The following is a 17278-nucleotide window of genomic DNA, read 5'->3' as shown; positions in this document are numbered from 1 at the left end:
GGTTAATTGCTTCCCAGAATAAATGGGTTAATACAGACACCAATGATGATGAAATCGCTCTCTTCTGTGATTTAAGAATGTGCATTTTTATTTAGCTGTAAAGTTTAACGTGTGTGATTTTTGAAGTATACGCCCCTCCTCTCACTAACTCTCATCCCTTCTTTATGTAACAGATCAAAGAGTATCACCTGTTCTCCAAGATGAGTAACAGCCACCCTCTACGCCCCTTTACTGCAGTGGGAGAGATTGATCATGTGCACATTTTGTCTGAACATATTGGTGCCTTGTTGATCGGGGAAGAATATGGTGACGTCACGTTTGTTGTGGAAAAGAAACGTTTTCCTGCCCACAGGGTGATTTTAGCAGCGAGGTGCCAATATTTTCGGTAAGTGTGTATTCCATTTTGAAGATTCAAGTCACTTGTAGAAAACACTGGTATTTTCCACTCCATGAAAAAATATGTAACAAAACATAACAACAAATTCGAGTGTCATTCACTTCAACATGTCTAAGAATTTCACCTTCGTGGACTTTGCGTTATTCTTTGAAAATCACCTTTTCCTTTCAGGAGCCGTCTTAGCATCATAGGTTTAGAAGACTTCTCAGGCTAGACTGTACCCAGTCAACCGTTTTTCCTGGCCTCAGTGATATTTCTCAGGCAGAGTCTTTGTTGCCCTCACCCTCTCCTCACCGTTGATGGCTGATGGAACTTAAACTCATTTATTGGCAGATAGACCTTGTTGTATAGACGGACTTGACCTCTGGGTTTGCCAGTGCACAGGAATGCCTCTTAGTTTCAGATCCAAGACTGTGGATAATCCAGTAGATCTATCTTGAAGACATGCAGTTTGACAACACCAAAGTAAAGGAAACTTAAATATTTTCTGAGACTAAGTTTCATAGTTATATTAGAACTAAAACTAAATATGTGTCTAATTAATGTAAAAATCATACCCGTACTTATATGTAACTATTTTTTGTTACTTAGACCCCTAATTTCCGGGGTTATAAACATAAAACTGAGGTTGAATTAACTCTGCATTTTACCTAATATTAGTTAAAAGGAAATCATCCCTGAATTGTTGACTGATAATTTATCCTTGATAAATCCATAGAGTCCAGAATCTATAGCCGTAAAGTCATGGATTTGCCTGTGAAACTAGCTATCTAAAAATTGAGATGCTGAAAGCATGGAGAAAATTTCGGTTACCTTCTAATGAAAACCGTAATCTGATTTCTACAACTGCTAATTAACCGAGATAGCAAAACCAACACCTGGAGTCACACATGTTGTAGTAAAGTGTGTTTCTTAGAAATATTTACTATTTAGCTAGAACTCTTAGACTATTTTATAAACATTGTTAGAATGTTCCATCTTATACCTATAATGCCACTGTATATGCAGTCAGGAGCTTAGAAAAGAGAGGAGTTGAGAGTTCTAACTAACATGCTCCAAGGCAGCTGGCCTTGGTTTAGTCATTTGTGAGCAGCCTTTGTCCTCTCCACGCTTTAGTTTTTCTTTCCCTTTTCTCCCATTTAGTCCTTCCTATTACAGTTTCTTGTAAGACTCCACTCTTTATTAAGTTAGAACGTTTCAGCCTTATGTTTACTATTTGTTTCTATTATATATCTTCCCTCTTTCAAAAATAATTGGAGGCAACAGTATGTGGATATCTTTTAGGTGATTATATCCCTAAAAGAAACTCGATTGGAGTTCCCGTCGTGGCGCAGTGGTTAACGAATCCGACTAGGAACCATGAGGTTGCGGGTTCGGTCCCTGCCCTTGCTCAGTGGGTTAACGATCTGGCGTTGCCGTGAGCTGTGGTGTAGGTTGCAGACACGGCTCAGATCCCACGTTGCTGTGGCTCTGGTGTAGGCCAGTGGCTCCAGCTCCGATTCGACCCCTAGCCTAGGAACCTCCACATGCCGCGGGAGCGGCCCAAAGCAATAGCAAAAAGACAAAAAAAAAAAGAAACTCGATTACTTACAGAAATTTGAAGATCATAATGAATGAATGGAATAGTCTCCCCTCACTTTATTGACCTTGTTCTTCATGTCGCTCTGTGGGTATTGAACCCTTAGAATATCTGAGGGCTCGCTAGGCTAAGCTCAGTCATTATCAGCGCTATCTTAAATCAGTTCTCATTGCCGACAGTGTTCACATGCAAAAGAAAGTTAACTTTCAGCCGCCAGGAAAGGCCTTGTAAGTGTTGTCATAGAGCCTATCAATTCCCAGATGCGGGCAAGCTAACTGTACAGGAGAGAACCTTCCATAAGTTGGGGGTTCCTATTTCAGGTTCCCAGGGGTCCTCATCAAAACCACTTTTAAAGCACTGAGAATCCAGGTAAAGTATCAGGGATCACACTATTTTGGGAGTAGGTCTTGGCAAGATCTCCCCAGGAAGGTGTTCTTTAATCTAGAAACTTTAAGGTCGTGATTGGGTGCTCTCTGGATTAGTGGACACCTTCACATGTGTTTTTAGGCAGAGTATAACCCAGGAAAGAGGTATGCTTAGAATAGTCATGAGTCTTTTGCTGGGTAGTTCAAATGATTTCTGGGAGGCAGGCAAGAGTGTCCTGTCCTGGGGGAGGGTGGGAGGAAGTGTAGGCAAGCGCAGAGGGAAACTGTGAAGTGCTAGTCCTGCTCTGAGAATGATGGGAGCAGGAGGACTCTCTTTCTCCCCTTTTTCTCTTATGCTCACTTCTACATGTTTTCTTTCTCACTCATTGTTCTTCCTTTTCTGCAGTACTCCCTTGCTCTCCACTGGCCACCCTTTCTTTCCTGATGTATTGGAATCTTTGATTGGTTCATATTATTTCTCCTAAAGTAACAGAGGTAGAAATTCAAGTTTATTACCTGACTGGATTGTCTGGTTTTCATTATTTAGATGAGAAGATAAGCAGTAATGTGGGGATTTTTTTTTTTTTTTTAGTCTGAAAAATACTGGAAGACAAAATAAAGAAGTCAATTCATCCATAATCCCATCATCAATTTCATTTTAAGTCTATGAACTGACAAATGAAGATCCTTCCCTCCCAATCATTACTCCCATTCTCTAGAGACAACCACTATTAGCAGTTTAATAATGGATTTTCCCTGATTTTTCTCAATATAAATAGATACATCTGTATATTATTGGCATGCACATTTTCCCATGCAACACATATGGATCTGCAACCTCACTTACCAACTATATCCTGGACATCTTTCCGAGACAATGTATATTGATCTCCTTTGGTCTTTTGAATGGCTGCATAGGATGTGTACACATAGTTTTTCAACCTTGTTCCTATTGATGGACATTTAAGATTTTTCCCCTTGTTTTAGTATATCTTCTTACACATTTATTTTTTTGTTTTGTTTGTTTGTTTGTTTGTTTTGTCTTTTTGCCATTTCTTGGGCCACTCCCGCGGCATATGGAGGTTCCCAGGCTAGGGATCCAATCGGAGCCATAGCCACAGGCCTACGCCAGAGCCACAGCAACGCAGGATCCGAGCCGCGTCTGCAACCTACACCACAGCTCACGGCAATGCCGGATCGTTAACCCACTGAGCAAGGGCAGGGATCGAACCCGCAACCTCATGGTTCCTAGTCGGACTCGTTAACCACTGCGCCACGACGGGAACTCCTACACATTTATTTTTATCTTGCTATATTATGGAGTCGTAAAAGTAAGATTATTGAATCGAAGGGTATGTGCATTTTAGATTTCAACAGATGTTACTACTTAAATTACTTTCCAGAAAGGGGTACTCATTTATACTCTCAAAGCTGTGCATGAGAAATCCTGCTTTTCCATTGCTGAACATTAACAGGTTTTTAATTTCTGCCAATCTGACGGGGGAGAATGGCATCTGATTGTGTTTAATTGTTTTCATCTGATTCTGTCTTTTCCTCTAGAGCTTTGCTTTTTAAGCTACCTTCTTGACCTTTAGCAGGTTTATATTAATTTCACTGTTCCGCTCAAAAACAGCACTTCCGTCTTTCTATTTAATGACTATTATATATCTTGAGCTCTCAGGATATTTCATTAGTTCACTTGTCTATTGAATTCAACATTTTTAAAAAATTATTTCTTTTTCTTTAAGGAATTATTTTTAATGATTTCTATGCATTTCTTCACCTGAATCTTTGTGTCACTAAACATTTATCTTGTTTATAATGGTGATAACTGTTATTTCGTAATTTGGTAGCACTTCCCTTTGGGTTTTCCTCACGAGTTTCTCCTCTGATGTGCAGAGCATTGCTCTATGGTGGAATGCGGGAATCTCAGCCTGAAGCCGAAATTCCCCTCCAAGACACCACGGCAGAAGCCTTCACAATGCTCCTTAAATACATCTACACCGGGCGGGCGACGCTGACGGATGAGAAGGAGGAGGTGCTGCTGGACTTTCTGAGCCTGGCTCATAAATATGGATTTCCAGAGCTGGAGGATTCTACCTCTGAGTATCTCTGCACCATACTTAACATTCAGAATGTCTGTATGACGTTTGATGTTGCCAGTCTCTACTCACTTCCCAAGTTGACTTGCATGTGCTGCATGTTTATGGACAGAAATGCTCAGGAGGTGCTCTCAAGCGAAGGCTTCCTTTCCCTTTCTAAGGTGTGCCATTATCTACAAGTAATTTACCGACATGCGTTGTTTTATTCATGTCTGTATGGTAGAAATATAGCATTGGACTAAGAATAAAAATATAAAAACCAGGAGTTCCCGTTGTGGCTCAGTGGAAAACGAGTCTGACTAGCATCTATGAGGATGCAGGTTTGATCCCTGGCCTTGCTCAGTGGGTTAAGGATCTGGCATTGTCGTGAATCCTGGTGGAGGTCGCAGACTCGGCTTGGATCCTGCGCTGCTGTGGCTCTGGCATAGGCCAGCAGCCTCAGCTCCAATTTGACCCCTAGCCTGGGAACCTCAATATGCCGGGGATGCGGCCCTAAAAAGAAAAAAAAAAAGGTAACATAAAAACCATTAGCATGGAAGAGGTTTTCTATCTAGCCACTGCCTCTGGCTACTGAAATGCTAAATCATACTAGAGGGAGGCAGCTTGTTGCCGTTTTCTTTTATGGTTCTTCTGGTAAGTTCTGTGTGCAAAAGAGGCTTCTTGCTGGGTGGTTGCTCTCAGCGTGGTGACCATCAAATAGGCTCCTTTGTGGTATTGCATACTGTTTTTTTGGTTTTGTATTTTTCTGGCAGAGTACAACTAACAATTCCTTATGAAGAGGGGGAAAGTTCATAAAGGAGATCTGATGGGTCACTGGATGTCTTTTAAGTCACTGCCTTTTTTTCTGGCTCAAAATTCACTATTGCACAGTTTTTTATACCATATAATACCTGGAGTGAAACAATTTTTCTGAAATCTTTCTCTGAACCCTAGTGGTTGTCTTTCATTTTCCTTCTGTGTTCCTCCTAGGATCTGAATATTTTTGAATGAGAAAACCTATTTGAAAAGTTCCACATCTTGATTTGAGTGTAAATTATGATTTTTATTATCCTACTTAATTTTTAGAGGCAGAGGTCTTAGAGGGGTGTACAAGTGTTGCTCGAGGCCAATTTAGAAATTGAGAACCAAAAATATGGTAGTGCAATAATGCTGTGGAACGAAAGATTGTGACTATTAAATGCTAGATGTATCTTACTGACTTGTAAATTCTCCTGAAAAACCTGTATGGAATGACAGTCCTCATATTGCCATTTACGTTGTTAAATATGGGTGCAGATGTGTTGGTAAGACTAGATACCAGCTGCCTAAAGCTCTCCACACAGCCATAATGGGCAAGAGAGCATACGGCAAAAAGAATCAGGAAGATGGTCAGGAAGAGTTAATTGCTTAAATATAAGCTGTCCTTGCAGTTCTGTAAGGTTTTACTGATTGAGCATACACATGGTTGAGCTCTGTAATAATTGGAATTTTTTCTTTTTATCCCTTTTAGACAGCACTTTTAAGCATCGTATTAAGAGATTCATTTGCAGCTCCCGAGAAAGATATTTTCCTAGCTTTGCTAAACTGGTGTAAGCACAATTCAAAGGAGAACCATGCTGAAATCATGCAGGCTGTGCGCTTACCTCTGATGAGCCTTACGGAACTTCTGAACGTCGTGAGGCCTTCGGGACTGTTGTCTCCTGACGCCATTCTGGATGCTATTAAAGTCCGATCAGAGAGCCGGGATATGGACCTCAATTACAGAGGCATGCTCAGTAAGTATCTGTTCGTACCAGTCTCTCCAGGAAGCTTTGTGTCTTATGATGGTCTCAGCTGCAAAACTCAAGCATGGTCTATGTGAGTCCAGGAGCAAGGAGCTCTGCTTCCTGGGGAATGCCTTCCCCATCCTTCTGCTGATTCCTCCCGAGAGAGCTTAGCCTTTGTAGACCCCCAAAGAGGTATTTCTTGCCATTCCTGGACAAACTTCTCCAGCTGATCCCTAGAATTTCAGAAATCGGATAATTTCCTGAGAAGTTTCTTCTCACGTTAAGACCTTTCCTCCTTTCCTCCATCAAATCAGTACTGAGTACATGCTATATACTTATTATTTTAGGGACCATGAACAGAGAGATTCTGAACAGTAGTGATCATAGCTCACACTTAATGCAGCATTTCCAGTACTTACATGGTGTTTTTTCTTACTCATAAAAAAGGAACAGCAGGAGTTCCCGTCGTGGCGCAGTGGTTAACGAATCCGACTAGGAACCATGAGGTCGCGGGTTCGGTCCCTGCCCTTGCTCAGTGGGTTAATGATCCGGCGTTGCCGTGAGCTGTGGTGTAGGTTGCAGACGCGGCTCGGATCCCGCGTTGCTGTGGCTCTGGCGTAGGCCAGTGGCTGCAGCTCTGATTAGACCCCTAGCCTGGGAACCTCCATATGCCGCGGGAGCAGCCCAAGAAATAGCAACAACAGCAACAACAAAAGACAAAAAGACAAAAAAAAAAAAAAAAAAAAAAAAAAGGAACAGCAATGAACAGTTATAAAGTGCTTATATGTATCAGTAACAGTCCTACATGATCATTTAATTCTCACAACAACCATTTGAAACAACAATCCATTATTGGTTCCATTTTACAACTGAGGAAAGTGAAGCACGGAGAGGCTAAGTAACTTGTCCAAGGACACACAGAAAGATGTGGAGCCAAGAGTCAGACCTATGTAGTGAGGCTCCAGAGAGTGTATAATTAACTTGTGAACTATGCTGGGTAAATGTAAAATAGTGTCTCTGCCTTCGTTCTTTTTAATTTCACTGTGGAAATAAGACATACTCCCATGAAAACCTAAATACAACATTGTTTAAATCAGGTACGTGCTGTGAATTTGAGAATGTGGCTTAGAATGATTGAGGGAATGGAGCTTGAGGTGAGCCTTGATGGTTGATCTGAGTGACATCAGGGTGGCTTGCATTTCAGACACGGGGACTGGTGAGGTTAGTAAGCAGAGGTTAGATTATGTGAAGGACCATGAGCAGAAGACCTTGACTAGAGGATAATGTTGACTAATTAATAACAAAGAAAGCTTATAAAGGTCAGCTCAGGCAAAATCATGGAAGTCTTTGAAACTAGATCAGGATTTTGCTTATGTGTAGTGGAAGCTGATTTTCAGGAAGGGGAGAGGCATGAGTGTAGTGGTAGTTTTGAGATGCTGATCCATGGTGCTGTACTTTATGACTTGGAATAGGGAAAAACTGGATTTGGGGAGACCAGTGAGGAGAGTATTTAACCTGTGCATAATTGATGCAACCTCAAACTAGAGTGGTAACAGGGAAAATGGAAAATAAGCAATGTGAAGAGGAAATATTATGTTAAAAAATAGGTCTTGGTGATTGAAGGAATTTAAGTTTGAGGATTAAGTTTAGGAGGAAGTTATTTTATCAAATCTAAAAAACTAGAAATTCTGAAGCATCATTGTTTTATGTACGGCATGAGAAACAGTATTGCCAGTTAAATCATGGCACACCATCATGTCTATATCCCAATTTCAGAAATGTTAAAATTTGAAAAAATGTGTGTCATAGAATTAATGAAATACAGTAGTTCTTTGAAGAAGATACTGAACTTGTTTTTAGACTTAGTTCAAGGGTTTCTGGGATATCTAAATTCTAAGTTCTCCCTCATGGTAGTCATTTTCCTGGGCGATTTTTTTCCCTTGACCATGGATTCAGCCACTCTTTATTTTTTAATTTTTTTTTTTTTTTTTTTTTTGTCTTTTTGCCTTTTCTAGGGCTGTTCCTGTGGCATATGGAGGTTCCCAGGCTAAGGGTCCAGTTGGAGCTGTAGCCGCCAGCCTATGCCAGAGCCACCGCAGCTCGGGATCTGAGCCACGTCTGTGACCTACACCACAGCTCACGGCAACGCCGGATCCTTAACCCACTGAGCAAGGCCAGGGATCGAACCTGCAACCTCATGGTTCCTAGTCGGATTCGTTAACCACTGAGCCATGACCGGAACTCCAGACACTCTTTTTAAATGCTGTTAAATGTCCTTAGCCTCGGCTTGTCTCCCGACACATCAGATTTAGATTTCCTTTCATTGGGCGTAGAGGAAAAGGCATAGGTTTTGGAGTCAGATGGATTTGACTTCAAGTCCTGAATTAAATCACTTAACTAGTTGTATGAGCTGTTTTTTAAATTACATAAGGAATTTTACTTTTTTTTTTTCTTTTGGTCTTTTTAGGGCTGCACCCATGGCATGTGGAGGTTCCCAGGCTAGGGGTCGAATTGGAGCTACAGCTGTTGGCCCACCCCACTGCCACAGTAACATTGGATCCAGGCCACATCTGTAATCTGCACCACAGCTCATGACAGCACCAGACTGAGTGAGGCCAGGGATTGAACCTGTGTCCTCGTGGATAGTAGTCAGGTTCGTTACCACTAAGCCACAATGGGAACTCCTACATTTAGTTTTATATCTCTGCATATTGTTAGGAGAATTAATTTAAATAATGTATGCAGTTAGTACATGTAAGCTCAGTACTGTAGGAAACCATTATCACATTTATCACATTAAAAAAATTTTTTTTTCTTCTCTTTTGTCCACCCCTGAGGCATATGGACCTCCCAGGCCAGAAATCAGATCCAAGCTGCCACTGTGACCTGTGCCAGAGCTGTGGCAATGCCAAATCCTTAACTGACTGTGCTGGGCCGGGATTGAATTTCCATCCTGGCTCTCCAGAGATGCCACCGATCCCATTGCACCACAGTGGGAACTCCCCACATTTTGAAACATTTTTGTTTACTTGTTTTTGGTCCCCAAGAGCACACCGATCCTCAACATTTAGTACACATTGGAGTTCCCTTGTGGCCTAGTGGTTAAGGATTCAGTATTGCCACTATAGTGGCTCAGGTTTGATCCTTGGCCTGGGAACTTCCGCATGCTGCGGGCGTGGCCAAAACAAACAAACCCCACACCAAAATATTTTACACACTGAATAGCATGTGGCAGACACGTAGTGAATTCACACAAGGGGAATCGTCTGAAAGCAGTAGAAGCATATTACTGGTGTTTAGGAAGCAGAGCTTGGTGATAAAAAAAAATTGAAACCTGGGCTAAAGAGTAGAGAAAGAAGTGAAAGATGGAAGTCTGAGACTTGGAGAAGACCTATGGCCAGGGGGCTGAAGGTAGAAAAGAATGAATTATAGGTAGGAAGAAAACTGGGACAGGGTGACAGAAGCCAGCAGAAGAGAGAGTGTTTATCTGGAGAGGGTGGTCATGGTATCTGGTGATGTTGGGAGGGCAAGAACAATAAGAATTGGGAGCAAACTTGGGTATAAATTGAGGTGAGTTGTTTAGTATTCTGGACAGAAGCTTGACTGCATAGGGAATTAGGCCATGGTTTTGAAAAGATAATGAAGACTATGTGCTGATTATCTGATGTGTGAGTTGGAGTAAAGGTCGTAGAGAAATACTACATTAGCTGGAGGGGTCAGGTCTGGGAAGAGATTAGAGGTGCTGGAGAATGGGACTAGTTGAGAAGTCAGCCTTAGATAAAGGGTGGGAGAGGGGAAAAGTAACAGGAAGAGTAATAAATCTCAGGTTTCCTTTCTTATATAAGGCTCCCCCCCGCTTGCCACAGTTTTTGATTCAAGATGTTTGACTGAAGGTGATTCAGGCCTGGTTTTGTTAAAGGTATAGGCTTGGGGCATTGATAGAGGTGAGGGATGCTTCGAACATTTTCCATAGATACTTGTAGCCTGGAATTGATGAGCTGGTCAGTATGGGTGTCTGGCCTGGGTTACAAGAGCCCCGTGGAATTTCTGTGAAAGGGAGTAATGAGCCAGTTGAGGAGCACTCAGTTCCAGAGTGATACACTGCTTGTAAGTGTTAAACTCTTCTTTTGGAGTAATTCACTGGGAACTCACAGAGAAGACCACACACATGTTCTGGAGCCTTTTGTCTAACGTCTAAACCTGAGAAATAATTAAGTAGCAGACGGTTTTTCTGACTTTTTGATTATATGAATAGTAAAATTACTAATAGAAATACTAAGAAAGCATATCATTTTCCTCTCAGACCCTCAAAAATAGGTTATTTGCTAAGTAAATGTTATTCAAACAGTCACATTTTTTTTGGGGGGGGCTGCATGCATAGCCTATGGAAGCTCCTGGGCCAGGGTTTGAATCCAAGCCACAGCTTCGACCTATGCTACAGGTGCAGCAATGCCAGATCCTTTAACCCACTGCACTGGGCTGAGGATTGAACCTCTGCCTCCAGAGTGACCCAAGGCTCTGCAGTCAGATTCTTAACCCAGTGCACCCCAGCAGGAACTCCTTACATCATTTTTTTAAAAATCAAATTTCTTCATTGTTAGGGAACAAGGGGTCAAAAATCTCAGAACTGCTCCTGAGCTGATGATCTGAAAAGTTAGATCTGCTCATTTTGAAATTATTGATCAAATTTGTTTGTTCTTAGTTCTTCCCAGATTCTGAGTCTTTGGGGGCTTTTCATGACATGTAGAGATTACATTAGGGAGTAGGGATTAGTATTTAGAGGCACAAATACTAATTCTTTTTCTTTGAGTTCATTAATGTTGGTTACTGGAAGATTTAATTCTTAGAGCTGCATACCTTGAGGCTTTTTACTGAATTATAGCGATTTCCCGCCTTTAGAAAAGAGAATCCAAGGAATGTTCTTTGACTTATGTGGTTCTTTTGAGAATGTGCTTTAGACATAGGTTTGTAGATATATATTGATGAGCATTTGCCTATATGCCTGAGGAAAGGGAATTTTTTTTTTTTTTTGTCTTTTGTCTTTTGTCTTTTTGTTGTTGTTATTGTTGCTATCTCTTGGTTCTTGGGCCGCTCCCGCGGCATATGGAGGTTCCCAGGCTAGGGGTTGAATCGGAGCTGTAGCCACCGGCCTACGCCAGAGCCACAGCAACGCGGGATCCGAGCCGCGTCTGCAACCTACACCACAGCTCACGGCAACGCCGGATCATTAACCCACTGAGCAAGGGCAGGGACCGAACCCGCGACCTCATGGTTCCTAGTCGGATTCGTTAACCACTGCGCCATGACGGGAACTCCGGAAAGGGAATTTTTAATGAAAAATTTTTCCTTAGAATATTTGAACTGCTTACACCATTTCTTACTGTTTAGTTTTGTCCTAGCTGTGAAGATATTTCTGCCTTGAAAGTTAGTGCTTTTTCTGTTCAGACTGAGTTATACTTTGTATTGTGTATCTCAGGTTTTAGACTTTGGGAAAGACAACAGTAATTTCTTGTTTGTTCAGGTTTACAGCAGGTAGCACATCACAACTTCCATCCTCTAGGTTTCTTTATTGGCTAAAAGTCGATCTGTTTCTAGACCTGCTAGGTTAAATTATTGGTTAATGTATCAGTCTGTGTGTGTGTTTAAATCTGTGCTGTAGGCACATGGTACCATGTACCTATTGCCATAGTTTCCAAAAACTAGACAGAGAGGGCTTGCACTGTGGTATTATAATTGTTGCTTTTCTTGCCTAAACTCTTACTAGACTGAGCTTCTGAGTTTCTTAAGAACTGTCTTTTCCCGTGTTTCTCCAGCACTTAGCACAGTGCCTGAATCTCGACCTTTCAAAATAAAGGAGTGATTGAATGAACCTATCTCTTGCTTCTAAACTACAACTTAGAGTTTGTCTCACCTATCATGTAAAGATAGTAATAACAACAGTGAACCTTCAATATTTTTAAAACTCTGTGACTTCTGTTAGTATTCTGTCTTCCCAACTGTAGCATCTTCATCTGTAAACTAGGGGCTTCACGAGTCAGCTCTACAGAGGATTCCTCCATGGAGGTGTTTCATGTGTGATACACACTCTTGTCCCCATTCGACAGTGAGCTTCTAGAGGGCCGGGTCCAGCACAGTAAAGAGCACACCAGGGGCAGCTTAGGAATTTTTTTTTTCTTTAAATAAATAGGATGAAGATCCCTTTTAATTCTTAGATGTTTTCATTTTCTGATCTTTATAAGTAACTTGCCGAGAGTTAGAGGGACATCAGTGCATGAGCTGGAACCAAAGTACTGATCTGACCCGTGAGACCAGTGCTCATCAATCGTCTCCTGCCTGGAATATTTTCTGTTGCTGCTTTTTGGTGTGTTTGAGTACCAATGTTGGTAATGTGGAAGGGAGTTCTGCAGAGAGAGCAGAGAACAGGCTAAGTTAAGCTGGGACAGGAATGGTCAGGAGAGTCATGTGTAAGGCCTCACTTGTTGGCAGGGAGGGTTCATCCATTCTTTAGAGAAGTCAGTTTGGGCAATAGAATAAGATGATGTAGGGGTAAGATTGGGTAAAGAGGTTGCGGAAGGGGGCAGCAAACTCAGTGTGGATCCAAGTGATCCATCAGGGGTTAGCAGACATCTCAGCCTAGCTGTCAGAGGGAGTTCAATAAAGGATGTTAAGAACACAAAGCAGGAGTTCCCGTGTGGCTCAGCAGTAACAAACCTGACTAGTATCCATGAGGTCGTGGGTTCGATCCTTGCTCAGTGGGTTAAGAATCTGCTGTTGCCGTGAGTTGTGGTGTAGGTCACAGATGAGGTTCCGATCTTGCCTTGCTGTGGCTCTGGCGTAGGCTGGCAGCTATAGCTCCGATAAGACCCCTAGCCTGGGAACCTCCATATGCCGAGGGAGTGGCCCTAGAAAAGGCAAAAAGACCAAAAAAAAAAAAAAAATTACAAATGTAAGAAAAACTATTATTGTTGTGTCCTGTCTTGTTTAATGTCTACAACCCTATGTGTTTTGAGAGCTCTTTTATCTCTTGATAGATAAATATAGGTGGCAAGAATATTTATGATTTGAATTATTTTATGACCTGAACTTTTATATGATCATTTTTCTCTTTAAGTTCATCATTTAACTATAAATTTTGCAAAAAAAAAAAAAAAAAAAAAAGTTTTGTGGTTTTTTTTTTTTTGTCTTTTTAGGGCCATACCCACGGCATGTGAAAATTCCCAGGCTAGGGGTCGAATCAGAGCTGCAGCTGCTGGCCTACACCACAGCCGCACCAGATCCCAGCTGACGGCAACACTGGATGCTTAATCCACTGAACGAGGCCAGGGATCAAACCCACATCCTACTGGATACTAGTCCGGTTCATTACCACTGAGCCATGACAGAAACTCCTGGAGTTGTATTTTTATCCTGTAAGATACTCAGATTATAGTTACCATGAGAGAATTTCCACTTGTGTAAATGTTCACCATTTTGAAGTGAAAGATACTCTCAGGGAATCTATATAAAGAAGAGTTAGATACGTCCTCAAATCCTCTTGAAATAAACTTCAAAAGAAGACAGAATGGTGGAAGAAATTTCATTTCAATTTTAGACTTTTCACTACAGCCACTTGAAACTCTTGTGCCTAGTATGTGATTCCTTGCGTGATAAATTTTAGAGGTGAAGAAGCTTATGTTTAGAGAAAATCAAAAGCTAGCACAGTCTCCAGGTCTGAAAGCCTGGTCTCCCTTGGCTTGGTGTTGACTGGTGGTCTCAGAGCTGGAGGAGGTGGCACCAATGGTCGGCAGCAGCAGCTGTGGACTTTGGATTACCCACGTTCTGTACCCAGCAGTAAGGGAGCAAACGTTTGTAACGACACATCACTGATACCTGAAAACGCAAAGTGGAAGCTTTTGTTTGCTTGCTTTTTAAAGTGCCTTGTCTCTAGATCGAGGCATCAGGAAGGCAGGGCCTGTCTCTGTCTAGTCCATGGAGGCATCCCCAGTGCCTCGTATGCTACCTGGTCCTAATGAGCCCTCAGTAAAAGGGTTTTGACTGATTGATGGCTTATATGCTAAAGTACTATATAAGTAAATTATTTGTTGTGTAATGTTTATAATAGCCCTGTGGGCGGGTCGGGTAAAATACTGTTTTTAGATGAGAAAACAGGTTCAGAGAGACTAAGAGGCCTCACTTAGGGATAGAGAATGGTAGAGCCTAAGTTTCAAACTGAGATTTTTCTCTTTTAAGTCTCATTTTCTCCCCCTTTTTTTGCCACACCTATGACATTCGGAAGTTCCCAGGCCAGGGGTTGAACTCTTGCCACAGTAGCAACCTGAGGCACAGCAGTGACAATGCCAGATCCTTAACCATTAGGCCACCAGGGAACTCTCTGAGTGTCACTTTTTAAAACCTATTATCAGACTGTTTCTTTCCTTTGGGTCGTAGGTAACCTTAGAGGGAAGGGGCTGGTGAGAGGGGCAAAGTGTGGTCTTCCCATCAGAAACCCTTCATGAAGGAGGGAGCAGAGCAGGCCTTGGGCGCAGACTGCCTATGTTCTAACAGCGCCTCGGCTCCTTGCTGGCTGTGTGACCTTGGGCAACCAAGTCCATCTAACCTTGGTCTGCCCCACTTCCCTGTCTGTGAAATGGATGTAATAGTCGTCCTATACTCAGAGGTTTATTATAAAGAGTAAGTCAAAGGAATTCATAAAGTTTGTTAAATAAATGAAAAATAAATAGGAGGTATATGTCTGATTTCCGTGAGCTGGTGAACTTAGGAAGTTATAAGCCTGTGGCACTTAAGCTTCCAGTGGTTAAAAAGTTGATCATGAGTAAGTAGTAGGTTTTGATTTGGTTTGGTTTCAGAGTTGCCTTAATTTTTTGCAGGTTAACTAAACTGACCCCAACCCCATTTTTTCGCTGCATTTATTGTCACCATATGGAGCTACTCACTCTCTCTTCATTTGAAAAAAAAAAAGCATTTTCCAAGAAATCTGCCATGATGAATGACTTACTTTTCCCTAAGAGCCTAATTACACCTCACACTTTCTCTTTCCAAATCACACAGCCAAGATGTATATATTCTGTGAGAATTCAGCATTTATTTACAGTCTGTGAACTTGCTTAGCTATCTTGGTGTTATTTAAAAAAAAAATAATGGCAGTTATTTTCTTTAGAGCTTACTATGTGCTTTGAAAACATCATTTCATTTAATCCTTAAAATAAATAAACAGAAACGCCTGGGGGGGATTGAAGGTGCCCTATTGAGAAATGGAAGTTCAGAGAAGGTGACTTCCTCAAATTGATACATCTGGTGGCACCATTGTTTACATTCTGACTTTGAAGCTCAAGCTCTTAACATCCGCTTTATGCCACTTCTTGTCTCTCCATGGAGAGAGTGTCAGTTATAGAATGTTAGTACCCGGAGGACAGGTTCCAGATCTGAGAGGCAAAATTTGTATTTGAGGACTTCAGAGTCCCAGGCACAACTGACTCTTAGTACATCTAGTGTTGGAGAGGGGAGGGGTTTAATTATAACCATAATAGTATTTTGTTTTTCTTTTTCGGGTACACTCGCGGCATATGGAAGTTCCTGGGCCAGGAGTTGAATCCCAGCCAGAGCTATGACCTTCGCTGCTGCCGCAGCAACGCCAGAACCTTAACCCTCTGTGTAGGGCCAGGGATCGAACCAGTGCCTCCACAGACACAAGCTGGATCATTAACCAGCTATGTCACAGTGGGAGTTCCTGTAATGTTAATTTTGAGGTCAGACTGAATTTTTACTTTTAAAATTACTCAAGTGAAGTAAAAATATATCTTCCTTTAAACATATTTTTGTTTTTTAACCAGATTAATTGGTTCAGTACAACCACATATGATGAACAGCTCTGCTGTGTTGGAACCTTCCTATTTCTGTTTTATAAAGAGGTCTGATCCGTCTGCTTTGCTTTTATATTTTGTGCTCTGTTCAGATGGCAGGTGCAGGTCCTTTTACATGTTATTTTTGTCCAATAGATATTTAACTAAAGCTACTAATAGGATGAACTCAGCAGAGGTGATTTGTTTGTCCTCCATGCATGTTTTTTCTGGTATTTACAACTTTTTCTTAGTCCCAGGCACTTTGTGGCTGTGGTGGCATCATTAAATTTCAACTGTAGTGGTATCTTAATCCTCACAGACACTCTGTATCTCCTCTCTCCCGTTAAATTAAATGCGCACGGTGGAGTCAACTAGAATTTTATGTTTTTCCCAAAAATATGGAATATTTAATAAGTAACCATTAACCTTGCTTTTTCTATTTTTTAATTGTAGTACCAGAAGAAAACATTGCAACTATGAAGTATGGAGCCCAGGTGGTAAAAGGGGAGCTGAAGTCTGCCTTATTAGATGGTGACACTCAAAATTATGATCTGGATCATGGATTTTCTCGGCACCCAATTGATGATGACTGCCGTTCTGGCATCGAGATTAAGCTAGGTCAGCCGTCCATTATCAATCATATCCGCATCCTGCTGTGGGACCGAGATAGCCGGTGAGTCATTAGCATGACTTGGAGAAAAACAGACGCATTTGAGGTGGCTTCACTTTGTGCTCATCTGCTTTGGTTTTACAGATTTGATGGTTTATATCTTTGTCATTACTTTGCTATTTCCCTTGAAGGTTAGTGTTGGGGAAGAATTAGAGAGTTTATTCCTTAAAAAAATAACATTTTTGCTTATTTCTGCTTATAAAAGTAACAAATATGTGTTTATTGTGGGAAACACAGAAAATATAGAAAAGCACAAAGAAGAAAATATAGAAAAGCACAAAGAAGAAAATAAAAATTACTAGTAATCTCAGTTCCTGTTATCTTTGTATGTATCTAACCAGTATTTTTTGTTATGCAGACACACACACGCCCACCAGAAGCCTGTTAAACCACACAGTTTTTTATAAAAGTTAAATGTATAAAAAGTAACTTCACTTTTTAATTAATACATTGTGAACATTCTACTCTTTTAAAAATACTCCTGTAAAATGTTACTTGTAATGGTTATCTGGTATTCCACCACATGGGTTACCATTATTTACTTGATTCCTCACTTTTGGATGCTATCATAACTTTAAAAC

The 17278-nt window shown here is 41.3% G+C and overlaps 1 protein-coding gene across 7 annotated transcripts in view; it reads left to right on the top strand.

Moving 5' to 3' along the window:
• The window catches only part of BTBD9 (BTB domain containing 9), a 406522-nt gene that overhangs the window by 33535 nt on the left and 355709 nt on the right, over positions 1-17278 (top strand). For all 7 annotated transcript variants that reach the window (XR_014809001.1, XM_084966368.1, XM_084966369.1 and 4 more), the window contains 4 exon segments: positions 174-385; positions 4241-4604; positions 5933-6197; positions 16481-16700. Coding sequence is in view for 6 of the 7 variants with exons in the window: in XM_084966368.1 (XP_084822494.1) it covers positions 201-385; positions 4241-4604; positions 5933-6197; positions 16481-16700 (1034 nt within the window). In the remaining variant the exon portion in view is untranslated.

This window comes from Sus scrofa, chromosome 7 (assembly GCF_054392235.1).
Source record: "Sus scrofa isolate SSC_HxYL_T2T_F1_AM1 chromosome 7, Sscrofa_HxYL_maternal_Yorkshire_Landrace_v2.0, whole genome shotgun sequence".
Taxonomy (NCBI): domain Eukaryota; kingdom Metazoa; phylum Chordata; class Mammalia; order Artiodactyla; family Suidae; genus Sus; species Sus scrofa.
Note: the sequence above shows the minus strand (reverse complement) of the source record. Positions and strands in the feature narration are given on the sequence as shown.